At 34.9% G+C, this 17,278-nt stretch overlaps 1 protein-coding gene and 1 long non-coding RNA gene across 2 annotated transcripts; one reads left to right on the top strand and one right to left on the bottom strand.

Annotated features, from left to right (window-relative positions):
- Window positions 1-1,884: 1,884 nt before the first annotated feature.
- On the bottom strand, window positions 1,885-4,200 carry LOC121408495 (dynein light chain LC6, flagellar outer arm). Its single transcript, XM_041599975.1, has one exon. It carries the CDS (start codon window positions 4,198-4,200, stop codon window positions 3,931-3,933), a length of 270 nt encoding a protein of 89 aa, XP_041455909.1. The 3' UTR covers window positions 1,885-3,930.
- A 6,445-nt stretch (window positions 4,201-10,645) lies between these two features.
- LOC121409534 lies at window positions 10,646-13,414 on the top strand. Its single transcript, XR_005969173.1, has 3 exons — window positions 10,646-10,741; window positions 11,629-11,721; window positions 12,245-13,414. It is a non-coding gene; the product is annotated as an uncharacterized LOC121409534 (long non-coding RNA).
- The last annotated feature ends 3,864 nt before the right edge of the window (window positions 13,415-17,278 follow it).

The following is a 17,278-nucleotide window of genomic DNA, read 5'->3' as shown; positions in this document are numbered from 1 at the left end:
CGGTCTCAGGCGCCCCGAACATCTTCTTTGTTTTTGGAGCGGGGGGGGGGGAGAATCTTGAAGAGTGCACAATTTTTTGTGACAGTGTGAGAGGACTATTTCATAAAGAGTTACAACTACACATATATAACTTTGCCTTTAGCAGTAAATCACAATACTAGTATTAGTTGTAGTAGGGTTGTAGTAGCACAGTTACTATAGTACAGTAGTTTGTAAGTCTTCTAAAAATGGGCCCCTGAATACACGTTTTATGTCATTATCATAATAACGGAAAACAACCCTTTTTCACAAATTGGGTTTGTTCTGTTTGTTTTTTACTTGATCATGTTATGATTCTCCTCCATTCCTTTTCTCCACCTTTCTCTCCTCTCTCTCTCTCTCTTTCTTTTTTTTTGTTCTTTCCTCCCCCCCCCCCCCCTTCCTCCTTATGTCTCTCACTTTCCTCCGTTCAGTAAACTCTCTCTTCCTCAGTCAGTTATCTTCATTACGTTATGTGTATATATGCATGTTAGAATACTTTTGTTATATATAGCTAGGGGTAACACCTGGCGGATCCACGGGGGTGGGCACAGACGGCTCGGGCCCCCTTGAGAGGCACCATTAAAATTCGTATTGTAAAAATGCCGTTAAAACACAACTGTGCCCCCCCCCCGCCCCTTTGAAAGTGAGGACCCCTTTTTTTCCTCGGGAAAATGCCCCCCCCCCCTCCCCCTGGAAAATCCTGGATCCGCACCTGAAGGTAACTGTAAGATCATAATGCGCATCACATCAATAGTCAGTCATGATTCCAAAATTATGAACGAGAGTTTTTGATATTTTCTTAATGTTCTATTTGTCCTCATGGTAAAAATTCTTGGTCAGGTTATCACTTCAAAACTTTATTTTTTACAGAAAATAATGATACAAATACAAATTTATTCGACTCCCACGGGTACTTAATTCAGAGTGCTGCTTGAATCGTGCGATTTCACAGTGGCCATTGCAACTGCGATAACAAAATTTGCAATAGATATGAGAGTTGTTAGAGTTGCAAGTCAAAAATTGTATGAAACGGGCCCCTTATCTTTAAAAATCTTATTATAAATATTTTTCTCAAGCAATACTACAATATGATCGTTTAAAATTTAGAAAGATATCTCGTCTTTTATTCTTTGACTTCTAAGGTCGGGAATGATTTTGTTTGTTTGATCGAATTGTTTACAATGTTGTCTTAACATGCTTAAACACCATCATGCATAAAAAATAATCACAGTCCTCTTAATTAATGTATGTAAATAAGAAAAACACATTTTAATTATTTCATGGCGCCACACCTTGGCAAAATAACTGAACAATTTTTCATTTAAAAATTCCAAAATTCAACCAAATCAAGCAAAAAAATTGCCGCATAAGAATACAATCAAATATAACATTTCAGACAATTATTACATGAATTTACCCCCTTATCGTGCAAGCAAACATCAGCTCAAAACCACATCAATTTGAAAAGCGTCTACTCCGCACTCCTGGCAATCCGATTTGGAACTGAATGAGAAGAGATATGACGTCAGAGTTCTAGTGTGTTCCATTGCTCCCGGAACAATCAAGGATTGATCACAAGGGCGATAATGATATAACAGTCTACTATAATTCACTTGGCCATGTCATTCAAATTAGAGGGCCAATCTAACTTTCAGCCAATCAGACCGCAGTGTTGTAATGGTCAGATCGCAAGACGTTTGCATTGATCACTGGCGGATCCAGAATACCCCTCCCCCTTGAGAGGCACAATTAAAATTTGCAATGCAAATGCCGTTAAAACAGAAGTGTGCCCTACCCCCCCCCCCTCTTTTTTTTAAGTGAAGACTTTTTTTTCTTGTAAAATATTTTCGTGGACGAAATATTCATAATTTTTTAACCCCCTTTTGTTTTTCTTGTTAATTTTTTCCTCAGGAAAACGTGACCCCTCCCCTTCTGAAAATCCCGGATCCGCCCGTGGTATTGATAATGTGAATGTTGATATCGCCATGATTTAGAGGTTTACGGTGGGCCAATATAATCTGGGGATCGTTCATCAACAGACTGGCTGAGAAGCAATGCTACAACATGTATATACGGTAACTGACGGATTAAACACACCTGACGATTCCTTTTTACGAAACGCTTATCAGTCGATTCACGGACCTTGCTTTTGTAAAGCCTCTATGATGCATTTTAGCTCTCCTTTTTGATGCACATCAAATACATTTTATAGGGACAGTTCCGCTGATCAAAATGACTGATTTTCATAAGAGCCGCTAGTCATAATGACTTGTGTTTCAAGGACCACTATTCAAAAAAGGTCCCCATACGTCATAAAACAGAAAGGGCATCACTATTTATGAAATCAAAATGTTTATTATTCACAGAATTCAATAATCAAAATTTTAGACAAGGGGTCGCTATGATATAAACCCTTATGATTAACAAACCGTGTTCTGTACTACGACTAGCGACACTCTTCTTCGATAAGGAATAGCGATTATTTCATTTAATGATATTAATATTGATGAGAGACGTAATTATAAATAGTGTTTGTGACTAGCAGGCGGGCAGTATTGAGCTACTATCAGATAGTACTATCTGATAGTAACCACATTCGGCATTTATGAATATCGATGTATTTATCTTGCTCAAAACCAAGTATCATTAATGGTAAAACTTCCGTAGACATACGCACATGTATGTTTGTGAAATGATCAACTAAACCTGCGAAGATTTCTAGATTTCCAAATGAATCGTATTCATGCACTGCCATCAACTTAGGATGTAGGCATAACATTTTGGCTTCATAAAACTCCTAGAAGTATATATTCGACCTTTGTGAGTATCAATTTACTTTCATTGCGACGATCTATATCAGACCATCAGGGAGTTCTTGCCACTATGAAGGTGTCACACGAGTGTGAAATGATCAAATGAACATGCACAAATTCCGATATTTCCAGCCGCAAACATGACAAAAGTGGTATTTGGAATCTTTAAATTCCTACATTTTATATAATGGAAACAAAAACTTTCATAGGTAATCATCATCATCGTTATCAATATATGAACCAGCAGTAATCGACAAATAGAATCTAAAAGTGAAATTTCCCGAAATCATATTAACGTAACTTTTCAACAAAATACATAGTTTCCAAACTTCATTTTTTTTTAGATGCATACAGATTTAATGATAACTGATTTGATTGCAATCGAATTAAATATTATGATTATTTTCACTCAATGAATGATATTTCGACTTCAAATTAATATGAAAGTCGACCGGTAACATTACTTGCTTTATAGACTATTGCAATTTACAGTTTTAAAAAGTGTTACAGCTCGATATTCCAAAGGCTTAATATTCGAACCCACATGTTCGGATTAACAAACTGTTTTTTTTTCCAGATTAACAAACAGCTTGTTAAACAATTTGGAATGTTCGGAATAAGGAATCTTCGGGATAACGAGCGCATATCAGCCATTTTTTTTTGGGGGGGGGGCCTGAAATAAGATGATGTGAATGAAAGAAAATATGGGATGTAGAATCATGCGTAATTTATTTGTGTGTCAAAAACACAAGAAACTTAATTTAGTTGGATATAGGCTGAATATTGGTTCATATACAAATTAATATGCAACGTGCAAATGATTAATCAAAACATACTGCATCACTTTGAAATAGAGATATAAACATTCCATATTGAGCGGTCAAGTGAGATGTTTTTTATCAAATCTTCATCATATTCTGCTCTAGAGATCCACATAAGTTATCTCACATCAAAAACAAACAAAAGATTACCTTAAAACTCAACTCACGAATAAAACAAGTAACTTCTAAGAACGCTATTTTCATTCATTCTTTACGTCATCACGAAAGATGATTTAACGTTTAAAACATCAAAATTTCTTCATTGTAACTTTCCATCATCCAGATTTGAAAAGAAGCACAGCGACTTGTCCCAGATAGAAGTAGATGAAATGCTTTGTCTCGTGCGTGACGTAGCTGCCAAAGTTGCGACCCACAATGCAATGCCAGGTTGGGTTGTATTTCTTGTCGAACTCCTTCTTGATGTAGGCTGCGATGTCCTTCTCGATGTTGAACTTCTCGAGAGCTTGGGTAGCGCAGTCCACTGCGTCCTGTTGCATGTCCTCAGGCATATCAGCATTCTTGATCACGGCTTTTCGTTCAGACATGATGACTTGTTACCAAGTTGGCCGTAGACACTAATTAAAAGAGAGGGAAAATGAGAATCAAAGATGATATTTCTGATTTCTTTTTTGTCTCACCTGCATAGCAGAGTGAGACTATAGCAGAGTGAGAATATAGGCGCCGCTTTTCCGACGGCGGCGGCGTCAACACCAAATCTTAACCGAAGATTAAGTTTTTGAAATGACAGCAAAACTTAGAAAGTATATAGTTCATGAAACTTGGCCATAAGATTAATCACGTATTACTGAACATCCTGCCTGAGTTTTGAGTCACATGACCAGGTAAAAGGTCATTTAGGGTCAATGAACTTAGACCATGTTGGGGAATCAACATCAAAATCTTAACCGAAGGTTAAGCTTTTGAAATGTCTTCATAACTTAAAAAAATATATGGACCTAGTTCATGAAACTTGGACAAAAGATAAATCAAGTATTACTAATTATCCTGCATGGGTTTCATGTCACATGACCAAGGTCAAGGTGATAGGGTCAATGAACTTTGGCCAAATCTGTTGAATTACCATCATAACTTTAAAAGTTTATGAATCTTATTCATGAAACTTGGACATAACAGTAATCAAGTATAACTGAACATCCTGTGCAAGTTTCAGATCACATGATGAAGGTCAAAGGTCATTTAGGATAAATGAACTTTGTCCAAATTGGGGGTATTTGTTGAATTACCATCATAACTTTGAAAGTATATTTGCCTAGTTCATTAAACTTGGACATAAGAGTAATTAAGTATCACTGAACATCCTGTGCGCACTTCAGGTCACATGACCAAGGTTAAAGGTTAATGAAGTTTAGCCATAATGGGGGTATCTGTTGAAATACCATCATAACTTTGAAAGCTTATGGATCTGAGTCATGAAACTTGGATATAAGAGTAATCAAGAATCACTAAAATTCCTGTGCGAGTTTCAGGTCACATGATCTATGTCAAAGGTCATTTAAGGTCATTGAACTTTGGCCATTTCAGAGGTAATTATTAGATTATTGTCATAACTTACAAAGTTTATACATATAGTGCATAAATTGTGGATATAGGGGTAATCAAGTATCGCTGACAAGTTTTAGGTCACATGATCAAGGTCAAATGTCAATGAACATAGTAATTTATTTATCATTATATGATTGGTGTTTTTGTGAATAATTATTTTATAGTAGTTTTCAAAGTCAGTGCTGCTGCTTTATTGAATCGCGTGATGCAGGTGAGACCGCCAGAGGCATTCCACTTGTCTTTTTTTAAAGGCCGTAGACACTAATTAAAGAGAGAGAGATGGGGAAAATGAGAATCAAAGATATTTCTAACTTTGTTTTTTATGTCCGTGAATTTTTGCTGTGGTTCTATACATGTAGGTCTTGTAGCCTTAATATTTAGCCAATATGAGTTGTATTTTGTTAGGATAAGACTGGGATTGGGACTCGACTGTGAATTTCAATTTAGGCAAATTTTAGCAAGATTTCATACACATGTACATGCAAATCATGGTATGTATGAGGATTGTGTTGTCATATGTTTCAACAACGCACATTGAATGAAGTATTAAGTGCATCGCAATCATTCTCAACAACATCATCAAGGTGATAAAAGGTATTCTGGTACAAGTATCTGCTTCTACGTAAAAATATGGTAATGACTTGTATAACCTGTTCCCATTTGAAAGGACATTAATTGATACATATTTAGAGGTGAAATGATTGACAATTACTCTGTACGAGCGAGATCAAAATGGGTTCTTCCTCACGCCTACCCATCCTGTTCATGGGACATTTTAAGTTCTTTTAGTTTCCTGATCATGCATGGTTTGAGAAGATAACCTCTTAAACCTCGTCCTAGAAAGCTTAAATTGTTTCATAGATTGCATATCAGTGAAATTCACAATAATATACATGTTGATTATCTGCTCATTTAGATAAATTCACATATTTTTACACGGGAATTCGTTTTTCAATAGTCTGTGAAGAAAATGAAGTTATTGACCTGACAAAAGCATGCAAAATGTTTTGCTCTTCTTGATGCATTGTGATACCTGGTTATTCTATACTGCTACTCAATTACATAAATTAACATGTTTTGGCATCAAGTTGTGATTTTCAATACTTCAATACCGTATATGATTAGGGGCGGATCCAGGATTATCCAAGAGGAGAATTTTGTAGAGAAAGAAATTAAGAAGCCCTCAATAAAATATGATGTATGTCAGGAAAAATTGGCAATTAAAAAAAATATATATAACTATCACTGAAGATACCCCAACCCTGACGCCATTACCATGACAACCGTTTCCGATACATGGACAAATTGTGTCCTGCCCAGTCTACCCCACGACCTATGTGTGAGCAAAGTAGATGCCATTTCGTTCCACGAAATATTTGAAAAGCAAATGCCAAAAAGAAAAAGAAAATAGGGTCCTCGCTTGAGTATGAACGACATATATTTCCCTTACAAATATTTCTCCTGTCTCTCGGGGGGGGGGGGGCATGGGCCGCAGGGTCGGATGTGCCCTATGGGATTGTTTACAATGAAATCCATTAAAATGCTGATTTACAAGTACCGTAATGTATAAATTACCGGTACTGCTCATTTAGCGGTAATTTATTCATACTTGTAAGTTAATTCATGTACCGTAATACATTAATTAACTTTCTTATGCATAGTTTTCAACATAATTTCTTGGAGGAAAATTGAAGGTTTCGACCTGACAGAGATATGCAAAAAGTGTCATCCTCTTTTGCATTGTTAGATAGATCTATATACCCAGTTGTTGTGTCTGTGTGTCTGGACGATCAATTTTAGAAAATCATTTAGAAAGATTTACCAACGAATTTTCATAAATTTTTAGTACAAAATGTTAGGAAATATTATAAAGAACATAATTAATAGAAGATGATTACAAGTATTGAATTCATATTTTTAGTGTAATCCAAAGACGAAAAAGGAGGCTTCAAAAATATAAAGTGTCCGGACACCCGACCCCCCATCCTAAAGACTATACTAGGCCTACCGTATAGCTCTTTAGAATATATTAATTATTCCACTGAAATGTTAATCTAGGCATTAGGGTCTGTGAATGTGCCTGCAGACTAGATCTAGACGAGGGGACTAAGGTGTTGGCGGTCGGTATCGACTTGCCCAAGGCAAGTAATAATCTTTATTCTTGTCTGTGTAAATTTAGATCTAGGCCCCGCTAGGGTAGATCTAGATCCAAGTTGAATTAGTCTAGGAATCTAGTTATGGGGCCTGTTGCATAGGCCTAAAACTTTACCTGAGAAAACTGAAAACTAAGGTTAGTCTGATTTCTGCCATTGACTTTAACACAGCGAAAAAAACTCGGGTAAAAACAACCTGAGTTTTCTCATGTAAAAAGTTTTATGCAACGGGCCCCTGGTCCTGGACTAGGTGACGTAGGTCCTAGGCTAGGCCTACTAATAATTACCGGTAGGCCTACCGGTAGTAGAATTTTTAGAAAGATCTAAGTTCTAAGATTTTAAGAAGAAACCTTTATAAATTATGACATAATGTAGACGGGCAAGTCCAAGAAATGGTCACCCCAGAAGGCAAAATTTCGTCTTTAATTTAAGAAGTTATCTTTGGTGGGGTAAGAAAGCCCAAATGTTGAATTTTCAAATTTCATTAAGAAAAATTTGATAATATGTATATTTATGCTAATTTGGGGCACCTAATTTGCATAATTGTTAAAATGGGCGTTACGTATGGGACAATTATAAAAACTCATAGAAAATAAAAACGAAACTTCTGAGATTTAATCATAGGTGGGACATGGACCCCCTAACATCTTACTACTTTTGAGGGGAAAAAAGTGGTGTCATCTAATTAATTATGCAAATTAGGTCTTGTCCAAGGATGGAATGTCCCATACGTAACATTTTGAGGATTTTTTTTTAAGTTATTTCTCATAATACAATACTTGAATTGTTGCATCTCTGGGAAGTTCTAATTTATTGAGTATGAAAATGTTTATACCACAAAAAGTTTCAAAAATAGAGTTTACTTTTTAATTAAGAGTTAATTAAAAAATTGTTACGTATGGGACATTTACACAAAATGTCAATTGGGAGATTTGTGTACAAAGTGATTATTTACCTTTTCTTTGGTTTTTAAAGACTAATTTGTTATGAATACTGATTAATGAAAACTATTGAAGCAAAAAAATTGTGAAAATTGAAAAATATGAAAAAAATAAAAAACAATAGAAATACATAAGAAATTCATGAAACCATGAAAAGCAAGAAAAAAAATGTTGAAATGACCAATTTCCTTTTCATTCATTTCAAATATGTCTCAATAGAACATTGTAAAAGAATGACACTCTTTTATTTCTATATTTTTAATTATTTCAATTATTTGAATTATAGGGAAAATTGTGGACGTTCTCCATGGGGACAAAATGTCCCATACGTAACTGTCCCATACGTAACATGTCATTAATTTGTTTAATTAGAGTCTGTAATTAGAAGTATTTGGCATATGACATGAAACTTGCCTTAGATATACTATAGTATTGTGACTTCTATCACACTAAGTTACAAGTTGTCAAATGAAATACTTTTAGAGAATTCTCAACTTGAAAAAAAATGTTTGAAAAATTGTCTTTTTTCTGCGTCCCATACGTAACGGCACATCTTTTCCCTCTAAAACTAAAAGGTCAAGGTCGAAGTCATATGTCACCATTTTTTGCATGATTATTCTTCTGCTAGATGTCTAACATCATGAGGGTATTCAATCTAATCAAAGTCATTTAACACTATTTTTCAGGTCATTAAAGCCTCTGAAATGTCCCATACGTAACGCGCGCGAATTCTTGGACTTGCCCAGACTCTAGATCTAGTCTAGATCTTGCCCGGGGGACCCCGACACGTCTTCAGACAGTCTAGATCTAGACTAGACTAGTATAGCGTTAGACTTCTAGTTCTAGTTCTAGGCCTAGGCTAGAGATCTACCGGGTCTAGGCGGTAGATCTATATTTAGTCTTTTAGATAGGTTTCTTTCTTAGAACTTAGACCTCCAGAACTTAAGGCTATGCCTAACTAGCTACTCACATCTCAATCACAATTCGAAAATTCAGAGGCAGAGGAGCTGATCACCGACACCGTATCTCTACTAGGCCCAAGGCCAAGCCAAGGTTAAGTTCCGTTGACGTCGACCGTCGTTGACGTTATCGTTGTTGAAACGCAAGACGTCCTTTGTTGCCTGGCTTCAAGACAAAGGGGTGAAAATCTTTATCAAGACAATATATTCTGAACTTAAACGGGTGTAAGTCGAATCTCTAGTTTATTTTAGCGTAGATCTAGACTTGATTGGGTTAGTGCAGGCCTACTTTCACTCAGTTGCAGAAGAACCTTCGTGCACACTATTTTATCCAAAATGTCCAAAACCGAATGAACATCGAGCTAGCGCGCTCGATCGATATGCATATCGATTTCCACATTATTTATGCAAATTTGCACGCGTGCCGTCAAATCATGCGCGTGGGTGTGTGTTGTGTGTGACGTCAACGTAGCTTTCAACAGTTGTTTGTAACAAACAAAAGGTCAGTAAACTTTTCATCAGGTGACGTCAAAATACGCGTGAAGGTAGACTGTAACTATAGCTTATAACAAAGGTTTAACAAACTTTTCATCGGCTTGGTGGCATGACGTCAATAATATACATCTCTATGGTCTCGAAGTAGTCGCGTGCGCGCACATTGATATGACATCACAATTCCCGATGTTTGTAAACAAAAAGCCAGTGGGCACTGCGCTGAGTGCAGCGCAGTGAGCCTAGCTTTTGCTCGCATCGATGTACTCGATCACGAAGCTTTGTGTTTACGTTATTTACACGTCTTTTCTTCTTTTATTTACTACCTAATCCTGTTTTGACTACTTTATTTTCTTTAACTGTCCATTCAATTACTCATTGTTTCATCCATTGTTATTCATTTTAATACGTAGGTATTAATCAATTTATTAATCCGTTTATTTTTTCATCAAATTAATCATTTCCTCATTTTGTTATCTACTCATCAAAAATGTTAGTTACAAGCTTTTGATTTGCCCCTTTGAAGGAAAAGGGTCTTGTTGTCTACTAACGTTATAATGCCGCAATTCTGTAATTGCGACCATGAGTTCGCCCCATCCTGATTTTGATAAGACAGGATGGTCTTGTCGGGGGTTTTGCTGCCGTTGTCACAATTCGTCCCTGTTTTCACGAAGTGACGGATAAGAGGAAAATTTTCACTTTTTTCAATTTTGAGTTTTTTGCATTTTTGGACATCTATGACTTATATCTTGAACCTCAAAAAGTTTCAGATCACAATAATGTCTAATTACGTTGCTATGACGACATGACATTCAATAAAATACCGGGTAAAAGGATTTCTTGTTTTCACGAAGTGACGGATAAGCAGCCGTCATAATTACGTGAAAACAAACGAATACGCTTTGCACTCAAGAGTTTTTTCACGAAGTGACGGAAGGCAAATATTTACAGTTTGGAACAGCCGAAGACCATGAAATGGTGAGTTTTTTGTAAATGTAGGAAAGGAAATAAATGTAATGCAGCCTTTAAAGTCATTTCGAGTGATTTCAACCCTTTTTAAACGTCTCTGATAGCAAAAATCCTTAAAATAACGTCCTATCTCTACATACATTGCCCCACATATTTATTTTCGTGTCAGTGAAAATTGAACTGAGTATTGCGTGTACTTTATCACTCAATCGAACTTGAATGTAAATTCAGTCAAACCATGAGGGTTAGAATATTTTATAACATTTATCAAGACTAAATAGATTTAATGAAGGCTGAGGATTTGGTGAAATAATCGTATATAGGTGCAAAAGTTTAGGCCTAGCCTAGCTAGATCTAGTCTAATTTACATGCATTGCCATTGTGTTAACTCATACTCGTTAAGTTCTAACTTGTCTTCACAAGTTCCCAGGCCATATGAATAGTATTTGCAATAAATTTCCATAAAAAAATCACAAATGAATACATAGATTTTATTATCTGCTTTGCTATAGTGAACTCATCATGTAATTACATACTTTAAAAAATATGTAATGGAAAGATACCCCCCCCACCCGGGGGGGGGGTCTATAAATAACAATATGAATGCTGAGATCATGAATTAATTTGGTAAAGTTAGTGGCCAACCTGTGTGGGCAAATAAGTTGAGTCCTTAGTTAGTTAAACTGAAGATTACTGGGGATTTATGTTTTAAATAATCTCAAGTCCAGACTCAGTCTACATCTAATGTAGATAGAGCTTTATACTTTGTTGTTTGGTGGCCACTTCCTCGCCCTTATCTCTATAACGTTTTACAGAAACTGAAAGAATCTACATAAATAACTGCACCTCGGATTTGATCATAATCATGATGATGAAGATATTTTCATTTTTTTCAGATGCAGTATATACAATAAGTGATGTTTCAGAGAACAAATGAGAGAAGTCCTGGAACTGGTACACTTGTTGCTGATGGTCAGATACAATTCCAGGTGAGAATTTTCATAGTGTTATAAACTCACATGACATCCTGTCAGTATAAGCAATTCATTGATTTTCACTCACTACCAAAATTAATTTCAATTGCAAATCTGGTAAACAATGAAGCTATAAAACTATGTTGATTCAAAGTTATAATCAGAAAATATTAATTTTGGAATACGTTATAATTTAGCAGATATACATGTATTTCTAAGTTGTAAAAGAACATTCTCATTTTAACAGATGCTTGGTGTACTGCCCTAGAGCATTACAAATTTGACATGTGATCATATTTTCAGCTGAAACTTTCTTATAAATTGGAAACATCTAATTGAAATATTTGCTTAAATTATCATTGGTAAATAGAGTGTATAAAGTATATTCTTGTACCATACTGACTGGGGAGGTTTATGTTTGGTAAGGGTAATTTAAAATATTGAGTCTGCTATCTATTCTACAAACTTGATATTGGATTGACAAAAAACTTTGAAAACAAACAGATAATTTGTACATTATTTCATTCCACACACATAGGTTAGATCCAGGGGCCGACACGCTTGTCAGATGTGTCATTGATGATTCCCTGAACATCGCAGATATGATCTGATTTGGTGACATGACAGTGGATTTGGTAGTGACTGGATTTTTATAGTGTGCCCTGGTTTTGAACTATTGAAGTAACCAAACTAGAAACATCTTCTGAGAACTCTGACTGCAATTCTAATGATGAAACTCTGTCTACACTTGTGAAAATGTGAAGGAGTTGGCTCTACCTCGTGGCCTTTCAGGTTCAGTGCTCTCATCTAACTTTTTCTTTTTCCAACTGGGTAACTGATATCAATTTTAATTTTCTTGAGATTTTGACTTCAACATAAGTTTAGTTTTAATTATGATAGGACTTTCAAATCTGGTTTCATTTTTAGAGCAGTGTATTATATAAAGAAACTATACTGCTTGAACTATAAGTCTCTGCTCTTATAGTGATATGATTATGAACTCCTTTAAAAATATTTTATATATACAGTCAAATATAAAGTTCAGAATAGTCACTTATCTTCTATACTTACATGTTAAAATTGCTTATACACATCGTCCACATATGGATGCAGAATAATTACCCTTTTTCATTCATTTGATTCGCATGTTTTCATTTTGCTTGGTGCTATCTAAAAAACAGAAATACTGCATATTTCTACATTTAAAATAAAACTGAATGTTATTAGCTGTATTGTGCTTAAATGAATTGTGTTAATACTACATATTCTTTAATAACAATCATACAATTTAGACTGACATGCATTGTGAAACTCGATAGCTGCATGATATATTACTAGTAAGGATGTAGGGGTGAAAATCATATTAGGTTTTTGTAAATTCATTTTCAAAAGCCAAATGTATTAATACAGACACCCCCCCCCCCCCCTCTTCCATGAGGTAATGTTTTATTGGTTTATCAGGGGTGTGAGAATTCTTAAGCTGATTTTAGTTATTTTTTGCTTTTTATTTCAAGCTTGATATCCCCCATTTCTGTACAATAGTTTGAGATCTCATTCAATTTAATCCCCCAACTCTACAGAATTTTCAGGTCTTTATTTGTCATCGCTCACACACCTGGTTCATGCAGTTGATGTGTCGTAATTTTATTCCAGAAAATCCAACTGTTAGATTTTGTTATTCACGAAAGAAGTAATACATGATTATGTTTAGCTGCAGCACATGTTTTTCTGTCTGCAGATACACTGCAGCACATGTTTTTCTGTCTATTTGTAGTAAGAATTTTACTCTTTTTTTTAATCCCACTAGATCAAAGATGTTATTTTCTAAAACCATGAAGACGATTTTTTGTAAAGTTTTCAGATTTGGAAGAAACTAAGGTGTATTTTAATATATGTTCCTGTTTTGGACTCTGACAATAATTTGCAATTAAAAAATAAGTGTTTGATTGGAAATTGTATTGATGAATGTTATTTAGCCAATGACTTGAGAATGATGGAAAAAATACAAATCTACTTAGTCATTCGTATTTTTTATCCTTGCATTTTTTTTTGCTTTTGTCGCTGTCGTTTGGGATTTTGATTATAAATTTGTAAAAAAATTATCCTGTTTGATATGACGTTAAATTATTGATTTAAAATTATATTTCTTTCTTTGACCATCATAGTTTATAATTGTTTATTCAAATGTTTGCATGTTTCCTTCGGTAAAGATAAGCTTTTTGTTCTATTGGACTTTTTAGTCCTTGACAGTGTGTAAAAACATGAAATAACTCTCAAGGCAATTGATTTAATTATGACATTCTTTTCATTAAAAAATTCCAAAGAGTAGTGAATGTAACAAGTAATGTTGACTATGTTACTTCTATTTTGATGGAAAAGAAATAGGCCATTATACTTGTATATGTGTATGTTAATACAAATATACATTAGAGAATACAACTTTCCTGCACCACTAGCATTAATTATTTTCCAGTAATCTTGTAATTGAAAGTTTATTAATTTGTCATTGGAATGTTTTGAATGTAGAATTTGGTACTTGATAGCAATTCTGTATTTCTAAATGTGGCATTCCCAGACTAGGATTATACTGATTGTGTTTAGCAAGGTATGATATACAAATAAATACATTGTTGCATAACGGTATATTAAAGTTTTATGAAATGTATAAAATGACAAAATTCTGACAATGTGTACCTGATGGTTCATTTCCTATACCTTTCACAGTGCAATATTAAATTAATTTTAATAATTATGAATGTTGATGTGTTTGTCACTAGCGATTATGGTCCTATATATTATTGAATTTAAAATTTTGTCAAAAATATATTTCCATTGTTAACATTGTATGGAGATGATACTTTAATGAATTTATTAAGCATACCTTTATCATGTTATCGAAATGATTGATATGAAAAAAATGTTACATTTTAATTTTCTATTTGTCACTTGCTGCTATGATTTTATATGTTATAGAATTAAAAGTGTTCTTCTAAATTTATTCACATTGCTAACTTTGAAGAATTTATTTTATATCGTTAGTATTTTCAATGATTTATGACATAACTCTCATTTTGCATGAAAAGATATTTTAATAGGATTTTCAGGAGAGAATACATGACCATTGTGATAAAGGAAAAACGGAGTAGAGAGAGAATGAGGGGGGGGGGGGCGAGAATGATATGTAACTCGAAATTTGTTCGCTTTATTTTGACAAATTCTTTTTTTTGGGGGGGGGTAGCAATTAGTCATAATTTACCAATTCTTGTTGCCTTTGACAAGTTAGGTCCACATTTAGTTGACTACAATTTTCGAGTTATTAGTCTCAAAGAATAATGTTGAATTACTAACTCGGCCTTAACAAAGAATTAATACACAACATTTAAGAGACATTGATCAATCGGGATTTCATTTTATGAAGGGGGTAGGGAGGTTAATAGACTAACAAAAGTTTATAATGTTGAATTTTCAATTTCCAAACGGAGTCAGAGCACACAAAGGGTATAATTAAACTCTTTATAAATTAACAAGAACAAAAGACAATTCGACTACATTGTAGTCACATTTTTCATGACCTGTTATACAAAGCTTTCGAATTTCATTGTTCATCTATCAAAAATGAATATGATATTGAAATAAAATAGGCCTAAGAATTTAAAACGTGTGTCTATTGGGCTTCCCTTTTATTACGTGAAAAAAAAGAAAACAGTATTAGAAGTAATTTTTTGTACTTATTAGCGGAAGCTGCAGGCCCTATTAATCTTACATTTAGGATTAATTTTGTTTGCAATAGGAAATAAAGAGTTTGTGTATATCTAAAACATAAGTATGGAATTGCATCCACTAGGCTATACGTGGGACTAAGGCGGAACCTCTTCCCGTCACTTCGTAAAAACAAAATTGAAGCGCGTCCTTGAATTTCGGGTTTTCACGAAGTGACGGTTATGCGCGCGCAGCACTATCCGTCACTTCGTGAAAATAAATCTAAGCGTGTCCCGTAAAATTTTTTTTTCACGAAAATATGGTTCTGTTTATAGCTCATTATCTTCGTAAATACTAAAGGAAAATGCAAATGATTGGAATCGAAGATTGTCTAGAATATGCTCTCTACGAAAATATGATATTTATTCACCCTGCATACATTAAAGAGGTCGAGATTGAGGTCTAAACCTTTGCAAGCGATTTACTCACAACTGGCTTTTAAAAAGTTGCGCGTACATCCGTCACTTCGTGAAAACAGGGACGAATTAGTGCCCCCCCCCCTTACTGGTTATTTATTAAAGGGGTACTCCGGCTGAAAATAAAGGTTACATTCGTTATTCCGAAAGTTCGTGATTCCGAAAGTTTGTAATTCCGAAGGTTCGTTGGTCCGAAAAATGAAATGATCTGTGGCGATGCCGGGGTAACCGGAAGGGCAAGCGTGGTGGAGGGGGTGGGGTGGGGTAGAAAGTTGGACACCGTTGCTATTCAATGGTAACGAGCGACGGAACGTATTTTCGTGGGGGGGTCAAGCCCCCAAAAAATCTTATATGTCAAAATGGGCCTTTTTGTGATATTTTAACAATGAGATTATTATCTTCGTGAAGTCTTTGTGCGTTTTGTAATAATCAAATTGAGCAAAGCCTTTTCGAAGTAATTTCTGATAATGATCATAGGATATAATTATTTTCGGCTTTCCACGCGGTTCGGAAAAAAGGTGTCAAATCTGAAGTTCTAAAACTCGATTTTTTTTATTATAGGGCAAATTAAGTCATGTAAGTACTACTGTTAAAAGGGCATTCTCGCGAGATGTTGCGAGCGCTATTCGAACGCTTTTTTTATGTTTTAATAAGAAATGAAATATTTTGCGCCGTTCTTGAAATCATGAAAACGATGTGTAATTCAACTAAAGAATAATTAAACCCGAGCGCGAATTAAACGAGCTGAAACTTTTAGTATACGATCAACGGTACCTTCAGAATAACGAACCCCACGTGCCCCCCCCCCCCCCCCCCCATCGACTGGCGGAAAAAAGGCGGGGGAAATGAGAGAAAGAGGGAGAAAGGAAGAGAAACTTAATGGGAAAGAAGAAATTATCGTTCATTATAATGTTATTTTATATTTCAATTATGCTTTATAACATAAGAAATATTTTTTTGCGATAACTTTATGATATAATTTGCTCAGGGCCTATGTCTTCATTGTTCCTGGTGCTAGCTTTGTCGGTTTAACGAGATATATAACCCTGTATACTAAAACCTCCCGTTTTCAGGTCAATATATACCAAATTTATTGCCTCGCACTTCGATTTATTATTGTTTTATGTAGTGACATATGCTTTTTCATGACTACTTAAAGTGATTGCCCCATTTAAAGGTCCTGATATAAAACATTTTTTGTCATTGCTTACGTTCGCATGAATCAGTCCATAATGCAAATTTTTCTGATCGGAATGTCAAATATTTTCAGCTCGCACTATGCGTTCGCATCATTTGGTTTGTGAAATACGTAAGTGAATTCCTGCAAACATTCCCTAGAATGCCCCTCTTCAGGTCTGAAATTCTTAAATTTTCAGATCGCGCTTCGCGCTTGCAAT

Source organism: Lytechinus variegatus, chromosome 2 (assembly GCF_018143015.1).
Source record: "Lytechinus variegatus isolate NC3 chromosome 2, Lvar_3.0, whole genome shotgun sequence".
Classification (NCBI taxonomy): domain Eukaryota; kingdom Metazoa; phylum Echinodermata; class Echinoidea; order Temnopleuroida; family Toxopneustidae; genus Lytechinus; species Lytechinus variegatus.
The sequence above is the reverse complement of the archived record's forward strand: the minus strand, read 5'-3'. Positions and strand labels throughout refer to the sequence as shown.

What these genes read in the sequence shown, in the direction of transcription:
- LOC121408495 (XM_041599975.1), bottom strand. Translation starts at nt 4,200, where the DNA reads ATGTCTGAACGAAAAGCCGTGATCAAGAATGCTGATATGCCTGAGGAC.